A 26,335-nucleotide genomic window follows, 5' to 3' on the forward strand; every position below is an offset into this window, starting at 1 on the left:
GCATGTTGTGAACATTTAATACTGGACGCTAATACCCTTCCCAGAGACAATAGGATGCAGACCAGTGCTCCTCAAGTCATGCCATGAACGAGAATCACCTGAGGAGCTTGCTGAGGCGCAGGTTCTAATTCAGGTCCGAGTGTGGCCTGAGAGTTTGCATTACTAGCGAGCGCCCCGGGGTGCTGATGTGGGGGTGACAGGATAAGCACGTGGACTCCAGGGTCAGACCGCCATGGGTCAATTCTAGTTCCACCTTATTATCTGTAAGACCTCAGACGAGTTGCTTAACCTCTCTGGGCTTCAGTTTCTTCATTTGCTTAATAGGGATGTTTACAGGCGGCGCCTCCTAGGGCTGTTGTGAGGTTTCAATTAGATAATTGTTTTAAAGCGCTAAGAACAGTGCCTGGGCCGTCATGAGGGCTCGCTAAGTGTTAGGTTTCACTGTTATTTCAGGTTATTTCTTATTCTGTACTCTGTCACTGAAATAAGATTATTTGAGTTTTCCACTGGTTATGTTATGTGGCCCCAGAGAAGTAACAATTCACCTGTTCTCCATGAGAACAGAGAGACGGTATTGCTAGAAGGAATTTTTAGAGCTCGTCTAGATCGAAAACGGCAAACATGTGATTCACCGGTTCCTCTCCCCCACCCAGAGCAGACCATTACTAATCAATCCTGACAATCTTTTTTCACTGAACCTCAACTGTGGCTTCAGAGGCCTTCTTAAGAGACGGCTCCGGGCAGAGCTGGTGCTCAAGGTGAAACCTGTCTGCAGAACCTGATCTGGTCTAAGCTCCTCCTGGAAGTGGAGGCTGAGCTGCAGAGGTGCAGACCGGCTTCCATGGGCTCACACTGTCACCTAGAGAGCCGAGTCTGGGTCTGAACCAGAACCCACATCTGTGCTGTCTGTGGAATGGGCTGGACTGAAGAAAGGAAGCACGGGAGAGATTCCCGAGAGCACGTTATAAGCAGAGGGACATGGTAGAGAAAGACTCTTCCTGGACACGTTAGAGCATCTGGAACACTGAGTCCCTGTGCACTGTGAGCATTTCAGATTGGCAGCCGCTGGGGTTTGCCTTACGACCCCTGTGGAGTATGACAGCGTGGGAAAAACTGAAAAATAAACTACTTATTGGGAACGTGGTGTGGAAAAGAAAATGGTTTTTACAAGACTCACTAACTGGAGCCTTAAACAACCGTGAGGAACAAATGGAGAGTTAAAGACCTTATTCTTAACTGAACCCCAGAGGGCCTTGCCGTGTGTTGCATGGGTTATATCAGTCTTGATGCCAACATCCTGGTCTTGATGCTGACAGCTGTGTTCTCTGCCCTGCCATTCTGCCTCTCCTCCCCTCCTTCTTACCATTGGACCATGCTGGACTTCACAAACCCACAGAGAAACAGAGAGGGAGATTGGTTAACGATTTTGTGGCCCATGGAGGAGACAGAATGATGGTTCCTAGAGCATCGTTTTCCTGTTCTTTCTTTCCCTTCTAATTTTTTTTATCTTTTAACTTAGAAAATTTCAAATATATGCAAAAGTATAAGACACTATAAGAACACTGCAACAAACCCCCTGTAGCCATCAGTGGCTCACCTATGATCAATTCAAGGACTGTCTTATTTCTTCTGTCTCCATGCACCCACCTTTTTGATTATTTTTTTAAAATAAACTTCTGGTGTGTTTATCAGATCCTTGGTTTGAAACACATTCTTATCAGTGGTCCGTGTACAGCCTGCTTTAATTTTTTTGGTTACCTAAGTACTTTTTTGTTTTTGTTTTTAGAAATTTGCCCAGTTTTTTTCCCTTTACCTTCTTACATACATATATAGTTATTGTTGTAAAATATACACAACATAAAATTGACTATTTTTAACCATTTTAAGTGTATAGTGACATTCACATTGTTGTGCAACTTTCACTTAAGTAGTTAATTTTAATAGCGACGAAAAACTAAGACTTTGACAATTATCTACATCTAACCAATGGTTCCCTTCCATCCACTCTACACCCATGCAATTCCCTTCCACAGGTACCCATCATTCTGAATCCTCCAATAATCTTTCCCTTACTTCTTTTTAATATAGTCTTATTGCAGGTGTATGTGCTACCACAATTATTTTTCATGCATCTGTAACATTGCAAATAGGTTATTATGCTGTATGTAATCTTTTGGGACTTGCTTTTTTTCACTTAATATTGTCAAGATTCATCTCATTGTTGCAGGCCACCACAAGTTGCTTGTTTAGGCTGCTAGCATTCTCTTGTGTGGATAGTCTGTGCCCCACTCTACTTCCAGTGCACCTTGATCTCGACAGCACGGTTTTTTCTTAGCTTGAGTGTGTCTGGCATCTGCATGATCAAGACACTCAGACTAAAAAAAAAAACCCTGCTTGGATGTTGCCAGGGCAAAGTCACACTAATGCTGATGTAAGGGAAGCAGTGAGATTAATCCCTGGAAAGGTCGAAGACTGGTCACATCCATGAGAAAAGGCCCTCTGTCCCCAAGATTTATTGGCAGAGTACAGCTCTCTCTAAGCAGTGATGGAAATTAAAGAGGCAGCTTTAGGACCTCCACACTGACCCCGAATGGAAATTATTTAGCAGCACACAAGTGGCAGAGTTGTCATACAGATCAAATGAGATAATGATATGTGGGAACACTTTGTAAACCCCAGAGCCGTTTTATAAATGTGCAGTTGCATTGATATTGTTATCATTACTCATTTGCATCATCCGGGCAAATCATTTTCCTATCCCTCCATGATTAAGGTGGCCCTATGTTTATAAGGTGCCCCAGCAAGACTGAATTTTAGGCAGGAAGAGAGAAGGAGGGAGACGTGAATGTTCCCAAATACTCTGCCTGGTCTTTAGTCCCTGTGTCAGAGTAATTGTCTCTGTTCTACAGGTGAGAAACCTCGGCTTGATAATGTGCCTGGAGTCCTGTAAGTGGCAGAGGTGGGGTTTGGATTCAGATCCAGGTCTGTCCAAATCCACAGCCCTGTTTTTGTTTTGTCACACTTCCTGAAATCTGCCCTAGCAGTCCTCACTCTTTCCTCCCTCTCTGTCCTAGTTCAGCAGGATGCAAACCTCCTCTATCATCTTCCTCAGAACTTTTTCCTTCATCTGAGACTGTTGATGAACTAAAATGGAGTCTAAGTGAAGATATCTTTGGGAAGACTGGGAGCCTTCCCAGCTTTAATCTGTGAATTTCAATCCGATAACCAGGAGAGCAGGAGCAGTTATGCTTAGGTCAACACATCACTTGGGTGACCCTATGTACAGCAGCCCTGTGCGGAGGGCAGGAGAGGGCCTTTCACAAGGGACCGCAAGACGGGGGCTCTGGTTCAGGCAATGACTCTGTCCGGCTTAGGTAAACCTAATCTCACTGTTAAATGGAACCTGTCCTGCTACCCAACCTCGGGGAAGATCAAATGAGGTAATAGGATGAGGTAATAGATGGGGACACAGCTTGAAAACTGCAAAGCATTCCGCCCACCCCCACCGCCAGCACGAATGGAAGCTGGTATTTGTTTTTGTTGTCATTCCTCTGCACAGAGCCCTCTCCCAGGGAAAGCCCCGGAGTAGGCGCTCCTAATGACTGAGGTTTGAGAACAGCCAGAAGGCAAGCAACACGAAGCCGTCTAAAGCAACCCAGAGGAAGTCCAGTCCCTGACTATTTATTTTATGAAGTTAGCGGCTGGATATGTTAAGCAAATGTTTTTCTTAATTGTGGCAGTATGGGGGAAACAACGCGGCAAGGGCTGCCCGGGACCGGGAGGATCAGGCCTCCACCCCTCCCACCCCCACCCCGAAATCGCCGGAGAATGACAGTAAAATATTAAAGACAGGGCTTTTCTTTTCGTGGTCACATGTCTACGCTGCCGCTGTAACAAGAACCTGCACCAACTAGAAATGTTTCACCTCCTCCGCTCTGCCCCTCCCCGGGCACACTTCGGAGCCGACCGGGTTGTGGACTTCAGGAGTTTGCCAAACACAGCAAACACTGGGGTGTGAGCGGCTGGAGGGGACTCTTTCCACTCTGATCTCCCTGCCTTCCTCCTCTGTTCCCTCCCTTCCACACTGTTTTGATTTACTAGGACTTCCTCCTCGGGGCGAGGGAGGGGGAGGAAAAACGCTGCCGAGCGCCTGGTGTGTGTATGTGTGTGTGTGTGTGTGTGGAGTGTAAAAGGCTGTAATGGGAGGCAGCCGAGCGGCGTCTGAGTGCCCTGGACTGCAGCGGCCGTTCTGATCGCCGTGGCACCTGAGCACACACCTCCCCAAGCAAGCGCGACCCGTCCCTTCAGGTACGCGTGGCCGCCGGCCTGTCGGTGCCGAGTGGCTGGGTGTGTGCGGCTCCCGGGCGGGCGAGGCAGTGCCCCAGGTCGGCAGCCCGCGGAGCGCGGAGCCGGGGGAGGCTGGCGGCGCCGACGTGCGCGGCGGTCCTGCCCCTGAGCCGGGGTGAACGCGCCCCCTGGGCGCGCTTCCCGAGCGGGTCGGCGTGAGAGGCGGGAACGCGTGTGGGTCGGGAGCGGAGAGCAGCGAGGTGCCTCAGGGCCGGCTCGAATGCGCGGGCGCTTGGCCGGCTGCGTGGCGATTCAGGGGCCGCAGGTCCAGCGGGTACGGAGTCTGGCTCGACCGTGGACGTCGTGGTCTCCTGTGCTGTGTCCACCCGGTGTGTGAACCTACTGTGTGCGCGTGGGGGCCGTGCCTGGCCCGCAGCGGCGGGCACCGGGGCGCGCACGAGAGGTTCGTGTTCATGCTTGTGCACCGAAGGTGTGTTTCCGCTGCCTGGGCCTTTGGGGTACGGTGTGTGTCAGGGGCTGGTACACACAGCGTGCGCCAGGTCACTCGCTCCCCGGGGCCGGCGCCTGCTCCGGGGTCGGACGCACCCCGGGCCCTCCGCAGACGCGGGCCGCCAGAGCGCCTCGGCACCCACGGGGTAGGTGCGAGCTGCCGCCCGGCGCGCGGCGGGCGGGGGAGGGGAAACGAGCCTCACTCGGGCGCGCGAGGCCCCGCCCCCGCCTCCCAGCCGGCTCACCTGGGCTCGGGCCCCACCTGCTGGGCGGGAGGGGCGGACCCGGGGGCGTGGCCTGGCGGGCCCTGAGGAGCCCGGCTGAGCCCGGGTGCTGGCGGGCGGCGCCTCATTCCAGGGATTCCTCGCGCTCCCGCGCTCGCGTCCGCCTCGGAGCCGGCTCGGCGCGCGCCGCCCGCGTGTGCGTGTGGGTGTTTGGAGGGGGGCGTCGGTGCCGGGGTGCGGGCGCGAGCGCGCCTGCGCGTCGGCGCGCCCCCGGAGTGCGCCCGGCCCCACGCGCCCGGCAGTCCCGCCCCCGTGTCTGCCCTCCTCCGGGCCCGGTCGGCCCGAGGCGGGCGCGCCCAGAGCCGCCCGGCGGTGAGTGCGGGAGGACCGGGCCGAGCGAGGGCTGGCCTGCGGGGAGCTCACGGGTGGGCTGACTCGGAATGGGACGGGAGCGTCCTTCGGGAAGGATGGGGCGGCTTGTTCTTGCCGCGTAACTTGAGGCTCCCGGTGGGAACTGAAGCGCCAGGGCTCCCGGAGGGAGAGGTCCAGCGTCTGAGGTGGAAAGTGCCCCGGGAGTCTGAGGCGCCGGGCCGGCGTCCTGCCGCCCCTTGGTCCTGGCCGGCGGCAAAGGACAGCTGTGGAGCGGGACCGCGGGAGAGGGCCGAGGACGGGCCGCTGGGACCGTCTCTTTTCTCTCTACATACTTCCTGCCCCCTCCCCAAAACAACGCCACACACTCTTTCTGCACCAAGCGCAGGCCTCGCTGAAAGCAAAGGTCTTTTCCTTTTTTGTTTTGCTTAAAGTCTCGTTTGATTCATCACAGCGAGACCTAAAGGTCTTAGGTTAGGATGACAGTACTTGCTGGGGCTGTTAGTCTTTATGCGCTTACTGGCATGTGTTCGTCTGTTTAAGCCAGATAATTTAAAAAAAATCGGTTTCACTTTGATCATTAGTGCTGTATGTTTGCTAGTTGCATTTCCTTTACTGCGGTTAATAAGAACCAGGAGCCTGGCGGCGAGGTGGGGGTGGGTCTTCTAGTTTTTATCAGCAGCTGTTTGCCCCTCTGAAACGTACTATCTCCCGGCCTGTAGAGTTTGAGTATCTATTTTCCAAACCCAAGCCTCCCTTGAAAATGAAGGCTCGCATCTGTTTCCTCTGAACGTTCAAAGACAAAAACCATAAATGTTAATTTTCCGATTGGTATTTGAAGGTCAGTTTTGCGTTCCATTTTAGCATACCAAACATTAACTGTTTGCTCCAGCCTCCGAGTCCACACACTTGTAATGTTCATTGTTTCCTGCTTGCAGCTTGTGAAGTCTGCGCATGACCGAGGGGAGTAACGTGGGTAGTTTAAAGAGCGCTTAGGGGTCACCGCCTCCAGGCTGTACTGAGGGCGCGATCTTGGAACGAGTTGTTTATTCTCTATCTCGAAATCTCAGTGCTCGGATTTAAATAATGGGTTTTAGAAATACTTTACTCAGAAGTTTATTGTCTTATACTCAGGACAGTTTTGTGTGTGTGTTTGTTTTCTGTTTCCTGTTGCATCTGGCTGAAAAAGCCATCTCCCTCTTGGTAGGAATGATGCAAACCCCTCAATTTGTTGTTTAATTTTGGCAAAATTTTAATCCCAGGCTGATTTCCCCCACCACTGTTTTTTCACACTTCTGGGCAGCTTGCCTTTGCTTTCTGTTTGGAAGGGAATGGAAACTAATTTTTATGTTAACCAAAACACAATACAATTAAGAAGATAATTCTGCTATAAATAACCGTGGATTACACTCCAAAACTGAATGTTGTAGTCAAAGCAGCTCTGGCTCATTTTTGGAGACGAGTTCAAGTTCTGTCTCTGTTACCTACTAAGTTTGTGACTGGAAAATTTTATTTCTACTTTGTGCTTTATTTTCCTCTGTAAGAGGATGGTAAAATCCGACCAGATACATCACAGAGTTTCAGGAATTACAGGGAATAATGTGCTTTGAAAAGAATTTTATTAATATGTTATTTATAAAAGTCTTTGAAGACTTGAAAGAGCTTCATAAACACAGTCATTGCTACTTCCCCCAACTGATTCTGAACTATGTATCTGAAGATTTTAACACTTCTTACAAAATGATAATTATGAAGTGAAAACTTTCACTTTCAAATGGTCTGTTGAATGAGAGTTCTGTAGTGGGAAATTCCTCTTAACTCCTTAGGGAGTCAGCCTTGTCATCAGCCTCTGGTGGTGCCAAATCAAACCCAAAGGAAGATTTTACTTTGTCTCTTCCAGGCATCTCTCTCCTGGATAGTTCTGCTGTACAACTTTTAGTTTGCCTTAATGAAATAAGAAGTAAAGTAACCATAGCAAAAGTTGCTTTGCAATTTTGAATGTGACTTAATAAAATAATAAATCATAAGTTTAGGAGGTAAAAATCAAATATGTTGGGAAAATTCTAATGTAGCTAAAAGGGATATGGTGTGGCAATTTCAGCATATCAAGTTGTCTGTTTATGGCTTGTGTTAAACAAGCTGTTGCAACTGTGAGGACCTGTGAAAGAGACCGTTTTTGTGTGTGTTCAGATGTTTCTAAAAGGTGTGTTAATTGAGGCTCATTTGTGATTCTTCCCGGGAGCCTGTCTGAAGTTGATCGAGTCTAATGTGGGAGCGTAAGAGCAAGGAAAAGAGATGCCGAGCCTGTAGGCAGGGAGGGGCTGTCCACAGTGAAACACACGAGGAACACAGCGACTTAGAAATTGGACTGCCAATTCTTTATAGTGTTAATTGCCAAGGTAGGGAAGGAAGGAGTGGATTCAGGAGGTGCTGAAATCAGAAAAAATTCTTTCCACCTGGGATATAGTGTAATAGCCCTTTTGCAGAGGAGGAAACCCTGATAGAATGTGCTTCCTGGGTCTCCTGCCTCCGGTCTGATAACCAGATACAGTCCATCCTCATTTTTCGTGGAGTCCCGTATTTGTGAATTTGCCTCCTCACTAAAATGTGTATGTATCCCCAGGTCAATACTTGAGGCAGTTTCATCCCAGGCACAGTGGTTCAGCATTCACTAATTTAGTGTTCTCGGGGACTGTAGAACACAACTACCGCAAGTGATGAGAATTAACCATAGTTACTGACACCGGTGTCTAGAGAGCTCCCTGATGATGCAGTGCGTCGTGGGTAAGAAGACTTTGTCTAGGCTGCTGAGAGGCTGGGAGTTGAGATTTTGGCACAGTGAGGACTTAGACTGGGGTCTTATGGGAAGTTTGCCAACTTGGACTATAATACAAGCCCACGTCTCTCATTCTTGGTGGTAAAAGGTCCCCGAGAGGATGTGCCACCTCAGTATTTGTGACTAGGAGATTCTGAGTATCCACATAAAATAGATGGCAAGAACAAGCATATCCAGAATCAACTAAAAATGCCGAAGAGCTTCTTTTATTTCATGTGAGGATCTGTAGGAGGTTGAGGTCTTAAAAATGAAGAGACAGAGTCACAATAGCTTAAATACGAGAAAGAAAAGCAAAGTGCATTTTTTACTTGACAACAGTTTTGAAAAGTGGTGGGAATTGCTAGTCTACTCAGAAAGTCCAGACTTGAAGTGTATTTTTCCTCCTCGGACACAGTGGCGTCGGTGTGGCCCCCTCAGCCCCACCCATGCCCCTATATAAGCATTTTGCAGGGCGCACTCTAGGGAGATGGGTGGACTTGAGCCAGCAGTGAGAGTTTGACACCAGCATTGGGCAGCCGCACATAAAGATCACAAAATATGCTGTAACCTAAATTTGGTTTTGCAGCTTTAAGTCTGTATAGCGGCTCTCAGCCTGCACGTGGTTGCTTTCATACAGTCCATGCGTTTGCATAGCTCACATGGATACCAAACTGTATTACAGAAGCTGAGAATTTTGGTCACTGTCTGTCAGCTCTTGTTGCCAGGGTCATCAAGGTGACTAAATGCCATGTCCCTACCACCCCCAGGCTGAGGAGGTCCATAGAGTCAAGCCTTGGGCCATTTTAGCAACAGAAAACCTAATGTGGTTGACGTGAGCATTCACGCAGGGGTTTCCACCCAGAGTGGTACCCCTTACTCAGCGAAAGCCAGCTGGGACCTCAGTCTCTCGCTGATGTGATGGGAGGTGGGGCAGGAGACAGAGCTATGTTGAGGGCAGGCACCTGAGGTTGCCTTGTTCTTGACACCTAATGGGTCCCACTTTGGAGGATGAGAGGCCGCGCAGCTTATAGACCTGCCTCCTGCCCTGTAGAGGTTTCACGGGAGGGGCATTAAACCTTTCTGGAAGGGGTACGTCCTGTACCAGCTTACCAAGTTCTTTCATTTTCTAGGACAGTGAGAAGACTGCCGATGGAGCTGGCTCACATTCCTGGGGTTCGTATTTGAGGTTGACAAGCCCTTGAAAGAAGCCTTATTAAGGGCTTTACACAAATGTATTTTTAATTCTCTGGAAGGAAGCATAGAACGTGTAGACGTATTGTTCAGATTTCAGACACCTGGCCTTCAAATGCATGTTCAGGAATGATTTGTGTAGAAGTAGGGAACTGGATGTAAGCGGAAGTTGGCCAAGTCCTTCTGCTACTGAACTTGGTAGGATGCTTCAGGTCATGGTGAGATGGGTCCATGCCCGGGACCAGCCTGGATGAGGGAAGGCAGATGGGCAGCGGCTCCATCTGTTTATGCCCGTCCTTTGGTAGTGTGACCACTGAAGGGGTATTTTGAATAGCGGCTGGCTCTGTTTAGGAGTGTGGCATACAATTTAAGGTCATGAGAAGTACAAACAACGAGGTGAACGTTTTAAAGCATCGTTCTCTGAGCCTTCAGAGGTATGCACTGGAGTCTAACAGCAGCTCTTCTGGAGCATGACGAAGGCGAAACCATCCTCTGATACTGAACCTGTTCTTGGAGACTGAAGCCCTCAGGGCATGTGTTGGATTCCCATGCTGCTGGGGCCCCCGGGAGTCCTGTGTCTGCCCACCCTGTCACCAGTGGACGGTGTGAGAGCCTTCTTCCTTGCCTGGGTTACTGTTCATGGGACCCCATGCCTGTCTCCTTTCAAAGAAAGTAAAATATGGCTTGGTTTTCATGTTCCTGGGAGGGGAGGGCTCGTCTTCCTTTGCTTTCTTTAGAAATTATCAGATTATTGCCTCATACGTATGTCAAGGTGTGGGGGAAAGAGTACAGGACTAGAAGTCTTGTCCTAGTCGCTGCTGGAAGCTATTCTTTATTTTTTTTTTTTTAATTATTTGCTTATTTTTTTTTTAAGATAAGCTAAAGCAACTGTGCTTTTCTCCAAAATGTCTTTATGAAAATCAGCTCAAGAACAGTAAAAACAGCTTTGGATGATGAGTTAGGAGACTTGGATTCTAGTCTTCGCTTCTTCAGGAAGTCACTTGCAGTGTTGGCTCCTTGGTTTTTTAAGGAAAATGTAATAATCCTCTTTGGCCAACTCACAGTGAGAATCCAGTGAGGTAATTTACACGAGTGTGTTACGGAAAGCATGTGCTGTGTAAGCGGGCAGTCGGGGCAGGATGGGAACCCGTGTTTCTCATGAGTTCACAAGTTTTCATTTATGTTGTATCATTCAATCCACATTCCAAGTCTGTGACCTCAGGAAGTAGGCAGTGTGGTTAACCATTTTCTTGAAGTGAGGGAACTGTGGCCTGGAGCGGTTAATAGACTGGCTCCCGCCATTCATGCTAGGGATTCAGAGCAAACTCTAGAACATACTAGGCTTTTCCGTGATGAGTGATAAGTGAGTGAACCTGTTGCAGGAAGGCTCAAACTTAGGTTTTCTGATGCTGAAGTCCTGGCTCTGCTGATTTAGCAGATGGTAAAGTGGGAGAAGAAAGGGTTAACACAAAAGAGGTTTTTAGCGAGAAGAGCAGAGATGATGGGAGATTGGGTGTTAACAGAGAATGTTTTGCAAGAAGTGAGTAGGGCATCAGTTGGACACACTGTGGAGAAGAGACGGCTGGGAGCTTAATTCACGTCTGCCTGGAGCTATGCTTGCGTGTGGCCACTGGAATCTGGTGACAATTGGGTCTGAAATTTCATTTCAGTTGTCCTCTCTGAGACACACAGCCAACCATAGACCAAACACAGCATGGCTGACATTCGTGTCAGTTGCTTCCAGGGCAGTGAGTTGACTTTTCCTCTTCTGTAACGCCTGTATACAGGGTCTACTAGAAATAGGAGATGCCCCGTGAAAGCCTCTGAATTCCTGATGGCCGGACGGCCCGTCCCCACCATGCCGTGGTGTGACACTTCATACGTGTAGGCTTGACTTAAGTTGTACTTTGTTAGCTGAGGCCGAATTAGATTGGCTCAGGTAGTGGTCCTGATGGAGTGATGGAACAGGGCAAGCAGGAATTAGCGATACTGAAGTATGTGCATCTGCATGGTGGACATGCCGTCATGATTCCAGGATAGTGATGTCTTCCGGTGATGGGTTTTTGGCCTGTGACAGATCGGCAGGAGCATCAGGAGGTGTCAGTGTGCCTCTCCCCACCTCCACTGGTTTTCCCCTTGAGCCAAGACAGCTGTTCCATGTTCTCTCACTCGTTCCTAAATTAAGCTGTAATTTGGCCACTGTTACTTGAAGAGCCAAGGAGATGTAGCTCTCACCTTGGAAATCTCCTTGGAACACTTTCCTAACATATCTTGAAATTCCCTTGACTGGAAAAAAAAAAAAATCTAATACACCCCATCATTCTATTCCCAAGATAGACCCTTTTGTTCTCTTGTTGAGCAAAAAATCCCAGTCTTTTGTGGAAGCCCGAAATAGTGGTGTTCACATTTAGAGCTGAGCTTGTCATTAGCACCAGTTGTCCCTAAGTTTTAGTAGCTTTATAAGTGATACCTATTATTCCTTAATTCTCAACCTTAAGCTATTTGGAAGAACATATTGGGGAAGAGGGAGTCTCAGGAAAGGAATTAGAGGCTGGCAGAGAAAATGCTGACCAGTGCTTGGGGAAAAAAAAAACCCAACAAAACAAAATGCATGTTCTCTCCATGATGAGCTACGTTCATAATTGACAGCCGCCATGATAACAGATGAACGGACAGGCCAGAAATGGGCTGCAGTGGAGTAGAACCTTTACAGATGGACTTCATGTCTTTTTCCAGAACCGCATACCTCTCCCATTAATGGTGTTACTGTGTTCCAGGTGTCAGCATTTCGATTGATTATACTTTTGGTTATCATTGATGTTATTAAAAAAACTATCACAGAAATGAGAGCACATCATCGGGAGGTCCTTAGAGATATTTTCCAGATGATGCACAATCTTTTGCAAAAGGTAGCAGGTGACTTATGGTTCATAAAGGTTAGACAATAAACCAGACATGTCTCCCCACTGTTTAGAACCATTCAGACCGTTCAAGGACTTTCCACTGAGCTGCGTAAGATCTTAGCTTTGTCTCGCCCTGCGGAACCTGCGTGACCTGGCCCGCACCCGCTTCCCTGCCTCCCCTCCCGTCCTCTCGCCGGCCCAGCGCCGTGGTCACGGCAGCCCTCCAGGTCTCCGTGTCCAGCTTCAGTCTGTCCCGCCTCCCTCCCCGCCACCAGCCTAATTCCTCTCATCCTGTAGGTTTCTCATCTCAGAAATCTTCCCAGATTACTCCATCTAAAGTAGTGGCCAGTGCCCTTTTTCAGTAGGTTTACCACTGTTTGCAGTTTATTTAATATGTTCTTGTGTGTTTTGAGAAATAATTATCTTAATATATAGAGAGCCCGTTCACGTCTCATAACACCTTATGAGGGAGGTGGTGTCAGCATCCCCATTTTACAGACGAGGAAACACACAGATGAGAAGTGTCTGGTTCAGACTCATCGGCTGGTCTGAAGGTCGCCCTCCTAACCGTTATGCTGATTTCCTTCTCAGTGGAGCATGACCGTCCATCAAATACTGGAAGCATCCTTTTCCCCCACGTTGCTCACATGTTTTATTGGGTTTCTTAAGACTGTGGATATCCCCCAAGGCATAAAATCCAGAAGGCTTTTCTTCTTGTATTACTGTGATCGGCCCCCTTTACTTGGGTCTTTTGTGCCTAGATGACGCCTAGCCCCTGGTCCTCGTCTCCCACCTGTACCCTCGGGCCTCCCTCTTGTCCGTATCTCACACTTGGTTCCCACAGAGCTCACTGAACCACCACCAGTGACTCCTCCCTTCACCCCTTCGGGTCAGACCATCCTCCCCACAATTGCTAAACTGAAACAGCCTTAATAACACATTCCCCGCCTGCTCAGGGGCTCAGGACGGCCCTTTGCCTGCCACACCGAGCGTAAACCTGTCTGGCTGCCTTCGGCTCTTTCCTAACCCACCCACCTCCGTGCTCCCCCAGACTCAGCTGCTACTGCTCCTTAACAGGACTCTCAGTCCTGACCGGGCTGGTCTCAGTCTCCCTGCTGGGTTCTCATTCCTGCCTCTGTGCCTTCCCTCGGGCGGTGGGTCCAGCAGGACTGTACATGTAAGGATGAGACAGGGCACTTGCACCCAGGAGATATTCAGAGTGTGAGCCAGGTGAGTAAGAGAGGTCAGGGAGGAGAGTGACTGCCCTGGGGAGAGATGTGGGGGATGCAACCTTTGAAGTGGCTTTTTAAAGCACGCATATACTCATTCACACACTACACACACAGATGTTCACAAGGTAAACACTTCAGCTGACACCGGTCTCTCTTATCACACACTGCACATTTCAGTCTGAAATTATACTTTCTTTTTTATTCTCTTAAATTTGTTACCCTTTTCCATCCTTGTTCACGAACAAGGCTGTATGTAACTCCTTAAGGGATCATATCTTCATTTTTTTCTGTGACTTCTTCCGAACACTTTGCTGAACTCAATTGTGTAATAAAGATTGGATGGTTGCATTAAGAAGTTTGCAAAGGCAAGTGCCTTACAGATGAACCTTAAACACTTAATTGCTTATCTCCCCACCACTTTGAATGTAAGTTGCTTGGGGTAAATAAACTTAAATACCTAGTCTTCTGTGTGCCAGGATTCTGGGTCTACTTTGGCATTTGGTATTTTTATGCTTTGATATTTTGCTTCTTTGCATAATACTTTATTTCTGCACATACTTTGCATAACTCACGACTTATGTTAATGTTGTATCTTTTGGGATGTAGATTTTTGAAAGGATTGTCCTTCAGCTTGGTGAGGCAATTAATTTAAGGAATTATGACTCCAAACACTGCATTACAGAGTAGAATGCTTATCAGCATTTACTTAATCAAAAGAAAAGACCTTAAACCCAAATCTTGCCTGGATAGGAAACTGGCTTGCGTGAACAGAATGGAACTGAGTTCTTGGGAGTTCAGCAAACCTTTTCCCATCAGGGAGCTCCAGACTTTTCTTTGTTTTCTCTGCTTTTGAACGAGTTCCCAAATCCTTAATTGTCGGAGATGGTCTTTTCTAGTTTACAAAGGAGATCAGGACTGTGAACGTCACTCAGTTTTCTCCCTTGGGCCTCTGTTTTTTCTTATCACCCGTCCCTGCCCTTGACTCTGAAAAAAGAAGAAATTTACTGGTTGGTTTATGACCTCACTGTCCTCACCGTCCTCCCTGTCACTCAGAGTCTCCTTGGACTCTCCTCTGACATCTTGAGACCTTGCAAGCTCTGTGACTTCTGTCTGCAGTTTTCTCTTTTCTCCGCTGCCCCCATACAGCGCCCCTGATCACCTTCTGCCGAGTCGCTCTGTCTTCCAGATCGTCCCCCTGCCTTCGGCTCCCTTTTCTGTAGAAAGGGACTGCATGGCGCTACCAGAATCATTTTCCTAGAACACATGGACGGCCAAGTGTTTTCTCTTCTCAGCTATTTCGGTGACTCCTTAATGCTTACAAAATCCAGCCCAAATCCTGTTAAAGCCCTCAGTCCTCCTGTGATGTGGCTCCAGTCCACGTCTGCCTCCCTGTGTCTCACTTCCTGTCCCCCTTTGACTCTCTTCTAGCTGATTTAGGCTGCTTGTTCTTGAATGGATTCTACTTGCATTTTTACCTTCTCTGTTTTTACATTCATTCTTCAGAAGCTCAACTCACCTCCTGTTTCTCCACGAAGACCTTCAGGGTTCACTTGTATTTCTCTAGGATTTTATTTACAGCACTGTTTTGGCCCTGAGCACATTTTGCCTCCATCCACGATTTCCCTAAGTGTCCCCTTGGAGCTGTTTCTGGTTAAAAGAATGGCCAGTGAAATTTGAGAGATTTCAAGCAGATGGACGCACCCCTGCTCCCCACTGCCTTTGCCCCCCGCAGAAGGCAGAACCACATATCAGAAACACAGGAAGGCAAATAAACTCCTTAATCTGGTTGAGTCTAGTGTTTCCCAAACTTATGTATCAGAGAAAAAATTTTCTTACAAAATATGAACATCTACTGCAAAACGCTTTGGAAAAACACTGCCTTAAACTTGATTTCTTGTGGGCAAGTCTCCTGTACAAATTGAATGCTCTTTGAAGGCAACGGCTGGGCTCTGTTTACTTTTCTGCCTTAGTATGGAGTTGTTAATGTTGACTGAATGAAGTCACATGGCAAGATCAAGAGCTGGTGTTTCTTGGAGGCCTGAAGTGTGAATATTGTAAAGCCCTTGGCTACGTCTTGTAACTGGCACACACGTAGTAGGTACTCAGTAAATGGTGAAGAATGCTTGATAAGTGCTGAGTGTCTATTTTTTTCCATAAGCCCTCCAGATTTTTTTTTCTTATTTCCATTTTAAAAATTAATGAAAAAATTTTAGGTGGCAATTTTTTTTTCTTTTTTGGAGGGGAGGTAATTAGGTTTATTTTTATTTACTTATTTATTTTTAAATGGAGGTGCTGGGGATGGAACCCAGGACCTTGTGCATGCTAAGCACGCGCTCTGCCCCTGAGATATACCCTCCCTTCCGAATGTCTTTAAAAGGTGCCCTTAAGAAGGTATTTTTTCTCAGTTGTTGCGCTAAGAGGGTGTGTCTGTTTTCCTAATAAATGTGTGCACGTGTATATTTCAATAATCCAAAAAGGAAAACTGGGTAAAAATGGCCTGATTTTCTATAGGTTTTTCACCATCTTGAAATCTTTTGCAGAGTTTGCTTTTATTAGGTATGCTTGCATTTAAGAAAATAGAATTAAAAATAAAAGTCCAGGTTTATTAAAAAACCTGGCACTAGATAAATCGGTGATAGGTGGTGGTGATAGCTACAAAACATGACATTTTAAAGATTCCTGTTGGGCTGAAAATACTGTTTCACTCACCATTGGAATTCACACACTTCTCCTGAGTACCTTGCGTGTTTTAAGCCACGCGGTTATGCAGCCTCAGCTGAGGAGGCAAAACAATAGAATGACTCAGTCTTAGTAATTTTTGTTAACACAAACCGACAGCAACTACCACCACAACAAAAATCTCAGACTGGTAGTAATGCTGTGTTCATAGGGTAGCCTTTGTTCTGAGGACTGTTTTTCACTGGGGATGTCTGTGCGGGCATGTTGTTGCACATGCGCATGAACATTTATAAGCACAAGGACCATGAGCATGAATATTCACACCGCCCCTCCTTTTGGTTCTGACTTGAGCTGCCTCCTGGAATTGGCAAGGTGTGGCTGAGCAGACAGAATGGAATTTAACCCCTTTCTCTGTGGGTTCCCCAGCCGCGTCCTTTGGATTTCCTCACAGGGTGGGAAGCGTTTCATCTTCAGAATTGTGATTTGCATTTGTTGGAGGAATCATTCTGCTTGTTAACTACCAGGTTTCTAGAAGAGTCTTTTGAATTCCATTAAAATTTTTTTTTCCTCTCTTTTTCCTTTTAGGCTCCAATCAGGAATGGAGACACCGCTGGATGTTTTGTCAAGGGCAGCGTCCCTGGTGCATGCGGATGACGAAAAACGTAAGTCAGGAGTCTGTTTTCAGTGCCTTTGACTGATGCCCCCTTGTCCCCTGCAGTATAATAAAATCTCGCGTTTCTCCACATGGTTATGCTGTTAATTTTGGTTGTCCTCTTCAGAGATAACAGCTTGGCATCCTTAACTTTGTTTTCAAGTGCCAGAACATGTAGGTCTTTCTAACCGTTATCTCTGGATGCTAAGGCTTGTGCTGTTAACTCCAGGAAGTCGTTTCCTTCGCGGCTCTCGCTCGTGGGATCTGGAATGGAGATACTCCTTATGTGTCTCTAGAAGTTTAGATGAGTATGTGTTGGTTGATGGACTAGTTGAGCAGCAGAGAACTAGAGAGGCAGAGAATCATCCAGGATCATTCATGTCATTGGAAGGGTGCAGTACATATACTGGAAAACAGTGGTGCAAATTCCATTTGCGTAGCTGAGAGGGAGCACATAGTGGGGGGAAGGCATTCACTAACGCGACGGGGAGGGGGCAAAAGAGAGAACAGGGGCATTGGAAGGTCACTTGCCACTGGGTTAAAGTGATTTTCCTGCTCGTCCTAAGGTATATTTGTCTTTAAATGTTCCTGTTCAAAGTTAAAATTGCCGGCTGAACAGTATTCGCAGGAGTGGCTGTGGATGTGGAAGCAAGGTTGAGAGTTCTTTTTCTAAGCACTAAAATACTAAAAAAACCAAAAACGTCTGCAAGGTTGAGCTGTTACACGTCTTCAGGTCCTGAAGATGAGCGGCTTTCCGGTTCAGTTCTCCATGAACTGGCGGCTGAAGTGCGTGTTCCTTAAGATGTCAGGTCTGCCTTTTTGCTCGCTGGTAGGACTTTCATTTGCCTAAGCCTCAGTTTCCTCGTTAGTAATGTGAGGTAACATTACCTGCTGACAAAGTATCTGTGCAGATGAAATGGGCTGTTGTGTATACAGTGCTTACCCTCCGCTCAGCTCCTGGGGTGGGGGCGGGGAGCTGCCTGGCCCTATTCTCTCCTGGGCCTTGTTGACCCCCTGGTAGGACTCTCTCTGCCCTCTAGGTTATCGCTGTGTCTCCCCCCTCCCCACCGCCACTCACACGAGATTATCTTGACGCTAGTGATTGGGTGGGGTAGCCATCAAAGTTTGTTTCCCAACCTCACATAATTTACATTTATTTAGCTTTTGGTTGTTGGGAGGTATAATTACCCCTTCCTGAGGAACTCAGGGATGTTACTCCCAAGGACACCGAGCTAGGGAGAGGCAGCTCGGGTTGTTGGCTTTTATCTGAGCAGCAGAAACTCCTTTCTGCCTCTGAGATTGCAGTCACGTTCCTGACTTGAATAGCTAGCTAATAGGTTTCACTAAACATTCATATAGTTAATTTATAAGTTTTAAAAAAAATAAGACACTAGTATGAATTTCTCTGTTTTGTACTGCCTCCTTGTAGTTAGGATCAGTAAAACAGAACAGTGTTATTACGAATGAAAAGTGAATGATGACCTCACGGTGGCTCTTGTGTCCTGAGGGTAGAGAGTAAAGGCTTCTCGTTTGCTGCTGCCTGCCCAGGTCCCTTCCTGGAGCCCAGCGGCAGGGTCCCTCTGCTCAGGTTGGAGGCCAGAGGCCTGTGTAGTTACCAGCTCTGCGAGCTGCGACTGAATGCTGATGGGAAAGGGGCATTTATCGATGGACAAGGGGGCTGTCCTGCCTTCGTGGTGCTTAGAACTTACTTGTATGTAGACTCTCAGGGCTGCTGAGTGTGTCCAAGGGGAGACTAGGTGCGCATGTGACAGACGCGGGGCCTCCTTGGAGCCTATGGTTTTGGAGAGCAGTTTCCACGGAAACAGAATGACACTGCCGAGGGGCAGAGGGGTTCTTCCTCTTCTCCTGCGCTGAACACAGCATTAGTGTTTTACAGAGTAAGGATGTATTCATATGTAAGGCCAGAAGCATCACGGGGGAGACTTTATTCTGGAATGTTCTTCTTTGGACTCTGGTGCTCCCAGTTGGTTTAGGAATAGGCTAGCATAATTCTGGAATCCCGCTGCAATGGTGTCAGCATCTCGGGATCATTTTTTACATTTATAGAAGAGCAAAAAAAAAAAAAAAAAAGCCCAGAGATGTCGGTAGTCATTATTAACATGGAGGCAACATTTTTGAGAAACTTTTTTTTTTTTTTTTACTGTAGTGCTCTGTGCACCACCAGCAAGAGAGGAGAGCTGCAGAACCATGGATTGCTTCGCTGTATCTTCTGTTACCTAGTAATGTTAGGATGTGAAAATGCATGCAGTTTATAGACATAGCACTTGCAGCCTCTCAGGAGACTTCTTTAGGCCTGTTTGGCCGCGGGCAGCCTGATTCGGCTCTCTGTGCCCTAGGTTAACTCTGTTCCAGGGTTTCTTACAAGCTGCTCTTCACAGTCCTCGGCTGGAGGGAAGTCTTGTGTGTGTGATCTGATTTGGGTGCCTTGATTACAAACAGAAGAATGTTCTACTACTTGAGATCAGTCGTCCAGCTCGTGAGGGTGACCTGATCTCTTTACTTTTGCTCCTGGAGAACCAGAAGCCTAAGCCCTTCTTTTTTTTTTTTGAAGATGTTATTGTTTTAGCATTTGCAGTAGGAGAGTGCCAGTTAGGAACTGAGCATTTAAAACCTGATAGCCTTAAAGCGTCATTATGTCTACCAGCAAAGAATAAAAGAAATAACTCAATAGTGCTCTGCAGAGCTAAAGTCAACAGCGAAATGGTGGTTTTGTAGTAACACAATAGCCACTTATCTGGATGGCCTGGAAGGAATACATTTACTTAAAATAATCATCCTGCCGCTCATGAGACACTGATTTAATCAGCACCCAGGGTAATCTTGGAAGGTATTTAATGAAAATACAACATGAGATGGCCGATTTTCCATGTGCTTGAGGAATCTCTCCTTCCAGGGATCATTAATGCTGGTGCTGGGGAGACCTTAACCTTTTCCCAAGTCTTTTCTAGGAGTCAGAATTGAGCAGAACTTGAGGGCAGGTCACGTAGGCAGTGTTGCTGAAAACGACACCTGGGTGCGTCCTGAATACGATGGCTCCGCTGCATCGTGGTTGGTACCGGACACTTCCTTTTGGTCGTTTTTTTCCTTGTATCTTCGGCGCGTAAGTTCTTGTATCTGCTGACTTCCTCACGTAGACTGAAATAATTTTCAGGAACATGTGACTTTGTGTCTGGGATTTCGGGGGGAGGGGATGGTACTTTGGATCCGGTCACAGAAGCACGCGTGTGATCAGAACAACCTGGAAAGGCAGGCGTGAGCGACACAGAACAGTAAGAGGAGGAGGCCGCTTCTGTAATGTTGCTGTGGCTACTGCACCTAGAGATTAGCTTGTTTGGTGAGGGTCACTGAAAGCTGACTAGTTGGTGCAGCATGAATTACCATATTCCTCCCAAGGAAAGCGTTCCTAAGAGTGTAAGTTTTTGTTATTATGGGGACTGATGCTCCAGATCCCTGGAACATTTTCATGTGTGTAGGTTGTGGTCTGTTTTGCCTTAAAAAGGAAAAAAAAGAAACCTGTCTGATTAATTATAACGTAAAGATGAGTCGCACTCAAGTCGGGTTCGCCCAGCTGGGTTTACTGGTCGGCCGCATCAGTAAAGCCGCTGTGTGCACAGGGAGGCGCCCAGCCCTTCCCTTTGACCAGACCAGCTGGGTCTGCTCCTGATTGTTCTTTCTCTCTTTTCCTCTTATTCTCTTGCCTTTCCTCTCTGCACTGACACAGTGGCTTTCAAACATTGTGACCGTGGCCCAGAGCGAAAAACGTTTACATTGTGGCCCTTGTGCTCATACTGGCATAAAGGAGACAGAAGCTTCGCAAAGTAATTCTCACCCTGACTTTGCACAGTGCAGCTTGATTTGCCTGCATTTCTTTGCATTTTACTTTGTCTAAATAAAGGGTGGGTCATGACTCAGGACGTTGACCTCAGAATCCACGAATGAATTGGGACCTGCAGTTGAAAAAACATGATTTGGTTTGTGTCTCCTTCATTGGGTAAACTTGCTTCCGGCTCCTGCATTTATGTGCTGGGAAATTTGACCGACACGTGGGCTGAGAAGGTGCCGGGCGCCAGGGTGTTCAGACGAGCTGGGACACGTCCGCGCCTGGACGGGGTGATGTCATCACATTGTTCTCGGTCAAGTGCACGGGAGGACTTGGCACGCCCATCGTGAGCAAAGGGGACCGCTGCATTAGAGACAGCTCCTCTCCATCCTGAGCCTGTTGGTTCCTGACTTGGAGAGTCAGTGCTCAAGAAGACGGGCACTCCCCTTTGGTGGAACCTATTTAGGTCCGTCTTGTTCCCCAAAGTGCACTCCCAACTGCACCACAGCTCCATCTGGACTACTGCTTGGTAGACACTGATTGACAGCACACCAACCAGATCCTTTGCAGCCTAATTTGATGGCTTTGATCACTGTATTTGTGATTTTTATCCTTCATATCCTGAACACCTGTAGGGACACCATGCATCCAAGAAAGGGGCTCCCCGTGGCAATGATTCCCAAAGAGGGGAGAAAGGAGTATTTGTAGGCAGCCTGCTGGGTCCCTTTTCCTAGATGTGAGCTACTGAGTCACTGGTCTAACAGCACTCCTTAGGGAGTTCTGCATCTGTGTCTTTAAGAAGGAGGGGCTAGGTCCTTCTAGGTATGAGATGCTGTGGTTCTTTATCACAGGTCCTTTAACCAGGTTCACTGGTTGTTTCTCTTTTGTGCCATTTCCTTCTCTCTCTCCCCCCTCTCTCTTTATATATATTTAATGTATATCCTCTGTGTGTGTGTGTATATATATGTATATACACACAGGTATATATGTGGATTATTTTTACTGAAACATTTGAGAATCAATGGGAGCTATCATGCCTCTACACGGCTAAATACTTAAGTATTTCCTGCGAATAAGAACATTCTCTCGCATGACCACAGCGTGGTTATCTTTATTGCAGTGTTACTTACATATCCATGAGCGTAAAACTGGGCATAAAATCTTTATGCTTATAATTCTTTTACAACTTCATAACCAGAACATGAATTCACAATTTAAATATAGCCCGTAAAAGTTAGCCGTGATCCAACAGATGACGATCCGGTACGGCTGGATCCTGTCCCAGCAGCGTGTGGTACCCACCTCTGCCGCGCTGGGGTTGCTCTGTAACGTCATCCCCGCCTGTCCTGCCATATGTCCGTTGATACATTTCCCCCACCGTTATTATCTGTGCAAACTCTTGTAAAATGTTTCATTGTGCAGATTATAGTGACATAAACTGGTTTTCTCTCAGTGCAAATGCCTTAATTTCATGTTAGGTTTGTTTCTGTCCTTTCCTCATTAGGCCAGGAAAAAAAATGCCAGCACAGTCACCCAAATCCCGTGCTGACACTCGGTTGTATAGTAGGTGCCTGATCCAGGATATTGCTTGTGTCAGATTTTTTTTTTTTTAAAGATTCTCATTGAAATAACACAAGTGAAAACTCCTCCCAGACCCCTGTGGACCTCAGTTGAAGGGTTACTGTATTACCTTGTTCAGTTCTCATACAACCCTATTCAGCGGTACTGTAATTAGTTCCATTTTATAGACAAGGACGCTGAGACTTACAGAGCGTAAGTCACTTGTGGAATGGTGCTTAGCTGGCAGCGGCAGTGCTGGGCTTCGAACTCGAGCAGCGGGACTGTGAAGCCTGAGCCCTCGCTGCCCCTGCCGTGGGCTTTTCCAGGCAGAGGGCCCTGAGGACGGGGCTGCTGATTAAAAACAAACCAGACTGCAGATACTGCCTCCACTAGCAAGCCGGCAAAGAGGTTTTCATTCCGAGGAGGTTTCCCAACCAGTGAAACGACATTTCCGAAGTATTAGGGAGCTGTCATCAGCCACACATGGAGACCGGGTGGTGGCCCGTGTCCGGTGCCGTCGTGCGTGTCCGCGGCTCCGGTGTTGCTGTGAACCTCCCCGCACACGGAGCTTTCCTTTCCAGTCAGCTCCTGTCACCTCCCGGAGGGGGCTTGGCTGTTCACAGAGTAACAGGAGCCCTCAATCCCGGGGGGTCCAGGCGGAGCTGAGGTGACCACTGCTCAGGGGCTGGACTTGACCTAAGATCCTGAGGGTCTGTATTAGACCCTTGACCTGTTCAAGGCCAGGGTTTGGCTCCAAACCTTCCAAGCACATATGATCAGTGTTTAATAAACGTCTGTAGGTAATAAAGTGACCGCCAGAGGGAAAGGCTCATCTCTAAGGAATTAATTTATTGAACACTAGCAAAAATGACTCACTCTGATGATCACTGTTACTACTAATAACAGACAGATTCAAAGGAGTACTGTATCCCGCTTGACAAGTCTTCGTAGTTTGCACAACATGTTCATTTGATTCTTGTAACAAGAAACTTTGCAGTAGACCGAGTGGGAGGTATCAGGGGAAAAAAATGAAGCTTTGACTTTGGATGCCTAATTCAAGATTAAAGATTAAAAAAACAAAAAAGCTCGAGGTGCTTTGTCCCCCTCAGTGTCTTTTTTTTGGGGGGGTAATTTTATTTATTTACCCCTTAGTGTCTTCATGTGCGATGTCATTGGAATCGTGGTTACTAACTGGGTGTCGCCTGTGGCCGTGCAGCGCGGAGCCCTCCCGGGAAGGAACCGCGGGTCTCTGGGAGTGTCTTCTGTGGCCCCATCACATTCCCAAGCCTCCTTCTGGTTTTCAAAATAAAGGACTGAATTTACTGCCCTCTCTAAAGGGCTGGCGTCACTGATGATATGTTTTGTGTATTCAGTTGTTTCCCTTATGTGAACAATGGCGTTGAAAAGATGATCTCCCCGTTGCCCATTTTACTCTAAAGAGCTTCATAAAACAGAAGGTGGGATAGTGTTACGTGCTTACTTAAGACACCCGAGGTGTGGTCAGAGGCTCTAATCAGAAGATTGCTTCCCAGGGCAGGCACCTGGCACTTAATCAGAAGGGCTGCCCTCCAGAGACAGCTACTACAGATGTCTCTGCTGTTTTTGTAGTTTTATAGCAGATCAAATTAGCATATTAAATGTTAGAAATGGATCTCACTGGTGAGAATAATGGCTTGTTAATTAGCATAATGGATGCTGGAAATAGATTCTTCCACTGAATAGCTCTTTAGACACTTGAGGATGGTTTATTATGTTTCCTCTAAATGAATTTCAATCTTTAGAAATTCCTGCTTTCCTTTAATACACAGAAAAATCTTTTGAGCTATTTTAATGTCATTTGCAATTCAATGTATAATATCAGATTCAAGAATCCTTGGATGAAGTACTTAGTTTTTTTTTTTTTTTTATCTGATGCATACTTTCGCCTGTGCTCCTTTGTCTCCCAGGACAGTTGGTCCTCCCTCCCCGTCCTGTCCTCTCTTCCCCTCCCTGCATCTTGAGAATCATTGCCTTAGTCAATATTTTGTCCAGACATCTCAGCACAAGCACCCCTTCTTTGTTGGATGTCTTCAAACCCATCATTTGAAGTTGCTGGCTCCTCCCCCTGCCCTGGCTCATCAGGGTCCCCCCTGTAAGGTGTACCTTCAGACTAAACACTGATCTGCGTGTGCGAGCTGGGTCTTGTGTACCCAGGAGCGCCACCAGCTTTGACCTCTTCCAGAGGTCTTGGGGGTGAAGGAGCAAGGGGAGGGGCGGGCTGGTGACAGGTGCATGAAGCAGCCGGGGGAGGACTGCAGGGGCAGGAGGCAGGGGGCAGTCCCCGCTCCACTCCAGCCTCTCTGTGCCAGAGCTGCTCACAGCCGCCAGTTGTGCGGGTCTCTCCCCGGCCTCAGATCTCAATCTCATGTTGGAGCTTGGAATCAGCCTGGGTGGGAGTATTTATGCCAGAGCAGGGCTTTTTTGTTTTCCCTCCCTCCAGAGCCAGTTGTTACCATTTACCAGCAGGCTCCTGGCTCCAGCTGACTGCCGTTACATGTGAATGTGCAGTGCACATTGTTCCTGACAAGCTGAAACCTGGATTTTTACGTAAAATTTCTAGATACGTAAAATTCCGTGGGAGCTAAACAGTGGTTCCTTCACCAAGTCTGAACCCATAAGTATCTATCCAGTATGTGCTTCTGCGTCTAGTCCCAGTACTGGTATTAATAAAACCTAAAAACAGATTTTTTTTTAAAAAGCAACTTTGGAGAGCGGAGGGTATAACTCAGTGGTAGAGTGCACGTGTAGCATGCACGAGGTCCTGGGTTCAATCCCCAGTACCTCCATTAAAGATACATAAATGAATAAACCTAATCACCCCCCTCAAAATGCAAATAAAAAGCAACTTCAATGAGCTTCTCCTCTCCCCCTTTGTAGTTGAGAATTAACAAAAGCAGTGCTTTACGAGCTGGGAAAGGTGGTATTTTTATTTATTTAAAAAAATTTGGGGGGGGTTAATTAGGTTTATTTACTTACTTTTAATGTGGTTACTGGGGGTTGAACCCAGAACCTCGTGTCTGCTAAGCATGCGCTCAACCACTGAGCTGTACCCTCCTCTGGCCTCCTGAAAAGGGTGATATTTAATGTGAAGACGTCTCCTAGCATCTATCTCTGTCCCAATGTGGAAATTAATTTGGGTATGTGTGTATTTTTCCTTTCTGTTCAGAATTTCTATTACTAAAAGGCAAAGGTCACATTTTTTTCTACATCTTCTTTTGCTTTCTTAAAGATTTGTGTTACACCCTCATGAAAGGCTTGTTGTCTTGGCATTTTACGAGGATATAATTTGTAGAAGCAATACTTGTGGGATTTACACTTTTAGAGAAACCAAGTCAAGTTGAAAAATCAAACTGTTGCATCCTCCAGTGGCTTTCGATCTGCTGTACAACTGCCTTTTTATTGGACCAAGCTCTTGATTCCTTGTAAATGAAATGAATAAATCTTCTTTCCACTTGAAATCTATTACTATTTCTTTCTCCAGGACTGCTTTTCCAATCTAAGTTTACTTACGTGTGTTTTTCTTTTGCTTCTGAAAAATACTGTTTAAATGTTTCTTCTTTTTTGGAACTTGTTTACCTGGGCTGTAGTCACTTTTTGAATGAACTTGACAAGGCAGAAACCTTTTTTTTTGTTTACCAGAAAACAGGCATTGAGAAGAATGATTTTTTTTTTTTCCAGGTTCTAGAAAAGTGCTAGTTCAGGGTGCGTTGAATAAAATACTTTAAATTACAAAGACATGTTTCATTTAGGGGTTCAGGAGGACAGACTGGATTTTTGGAGTAAAATGGCAGCCTGAACAAGTGCATCGGGCTCCCCTCTTAACAAAAATCCTTTACAATGACAAGACGTACGTTTGAAAAGTCTGTAACACTGCTGGAAAACGAGAAACTACGTTCAGCAGACCAAAAGTGATGAAGAATTCCTGGGACACTGAAAACGGATGGGATTAGACTGACAAAAGACAACAAAAACAAAAACAAAATCATAAACCCAAAACACAGGTGCAAAACTGAACTAAAAGGATTTACAGTGA

At 46.9% G+C, this 26,335-nt stretch overlaps 1 protein-coding gene across 2 annotated transcripts in view; it reads left to right on the top strand.

The window, feature by feature from the left end:
- The first annotated feature begins 4,168 nt into the window (after positions 1 to 4,168).
- Positions 4,169 to 26,335, top strand: part of VGLL4 (vestigial like family member 4) — a 142,344-nt gene continuing 120,177 nt past the window's right edge. Inside the window, exons 1-2 of one of the 2 annotated variants that reach the window (XM_064496256.1) lie at positions 4,169 to 4,308; positions 16,796 to 16,872. In XM_064496256.1, the coding sequence (XP_064352326.1) occupies positions 16,809 to 16,872 (64 nt within the window). In that variant the 5' untranslated portion in view covers positions 4,169 to 4,308; positions 16,796 to 16,808. Of the gene's footprint in view, positions 4,309 to 5,343; positions 5,394 to 16,795; positions 16,873 to 26,335 lie in introns of those variants that run through there. The other variant, XM_064496257.1, reaches the window with a different exon arrangement.

Source organism: Camelus dromedarius, chromosome 17 (assembly GCF_036321535.1).
Source record: "Camelus dromedarius isolate mCamDro1 chromosome 17, mCamDro1.pat, whole genome shotgun sequence".
Taxonomy (NCBI): domain Eukaryota; kingdom Metazoa; phylum Chordata; class Mammalia; order Artiodactyla; family Camelidae; genus Camelus; species Camelus dromedarius.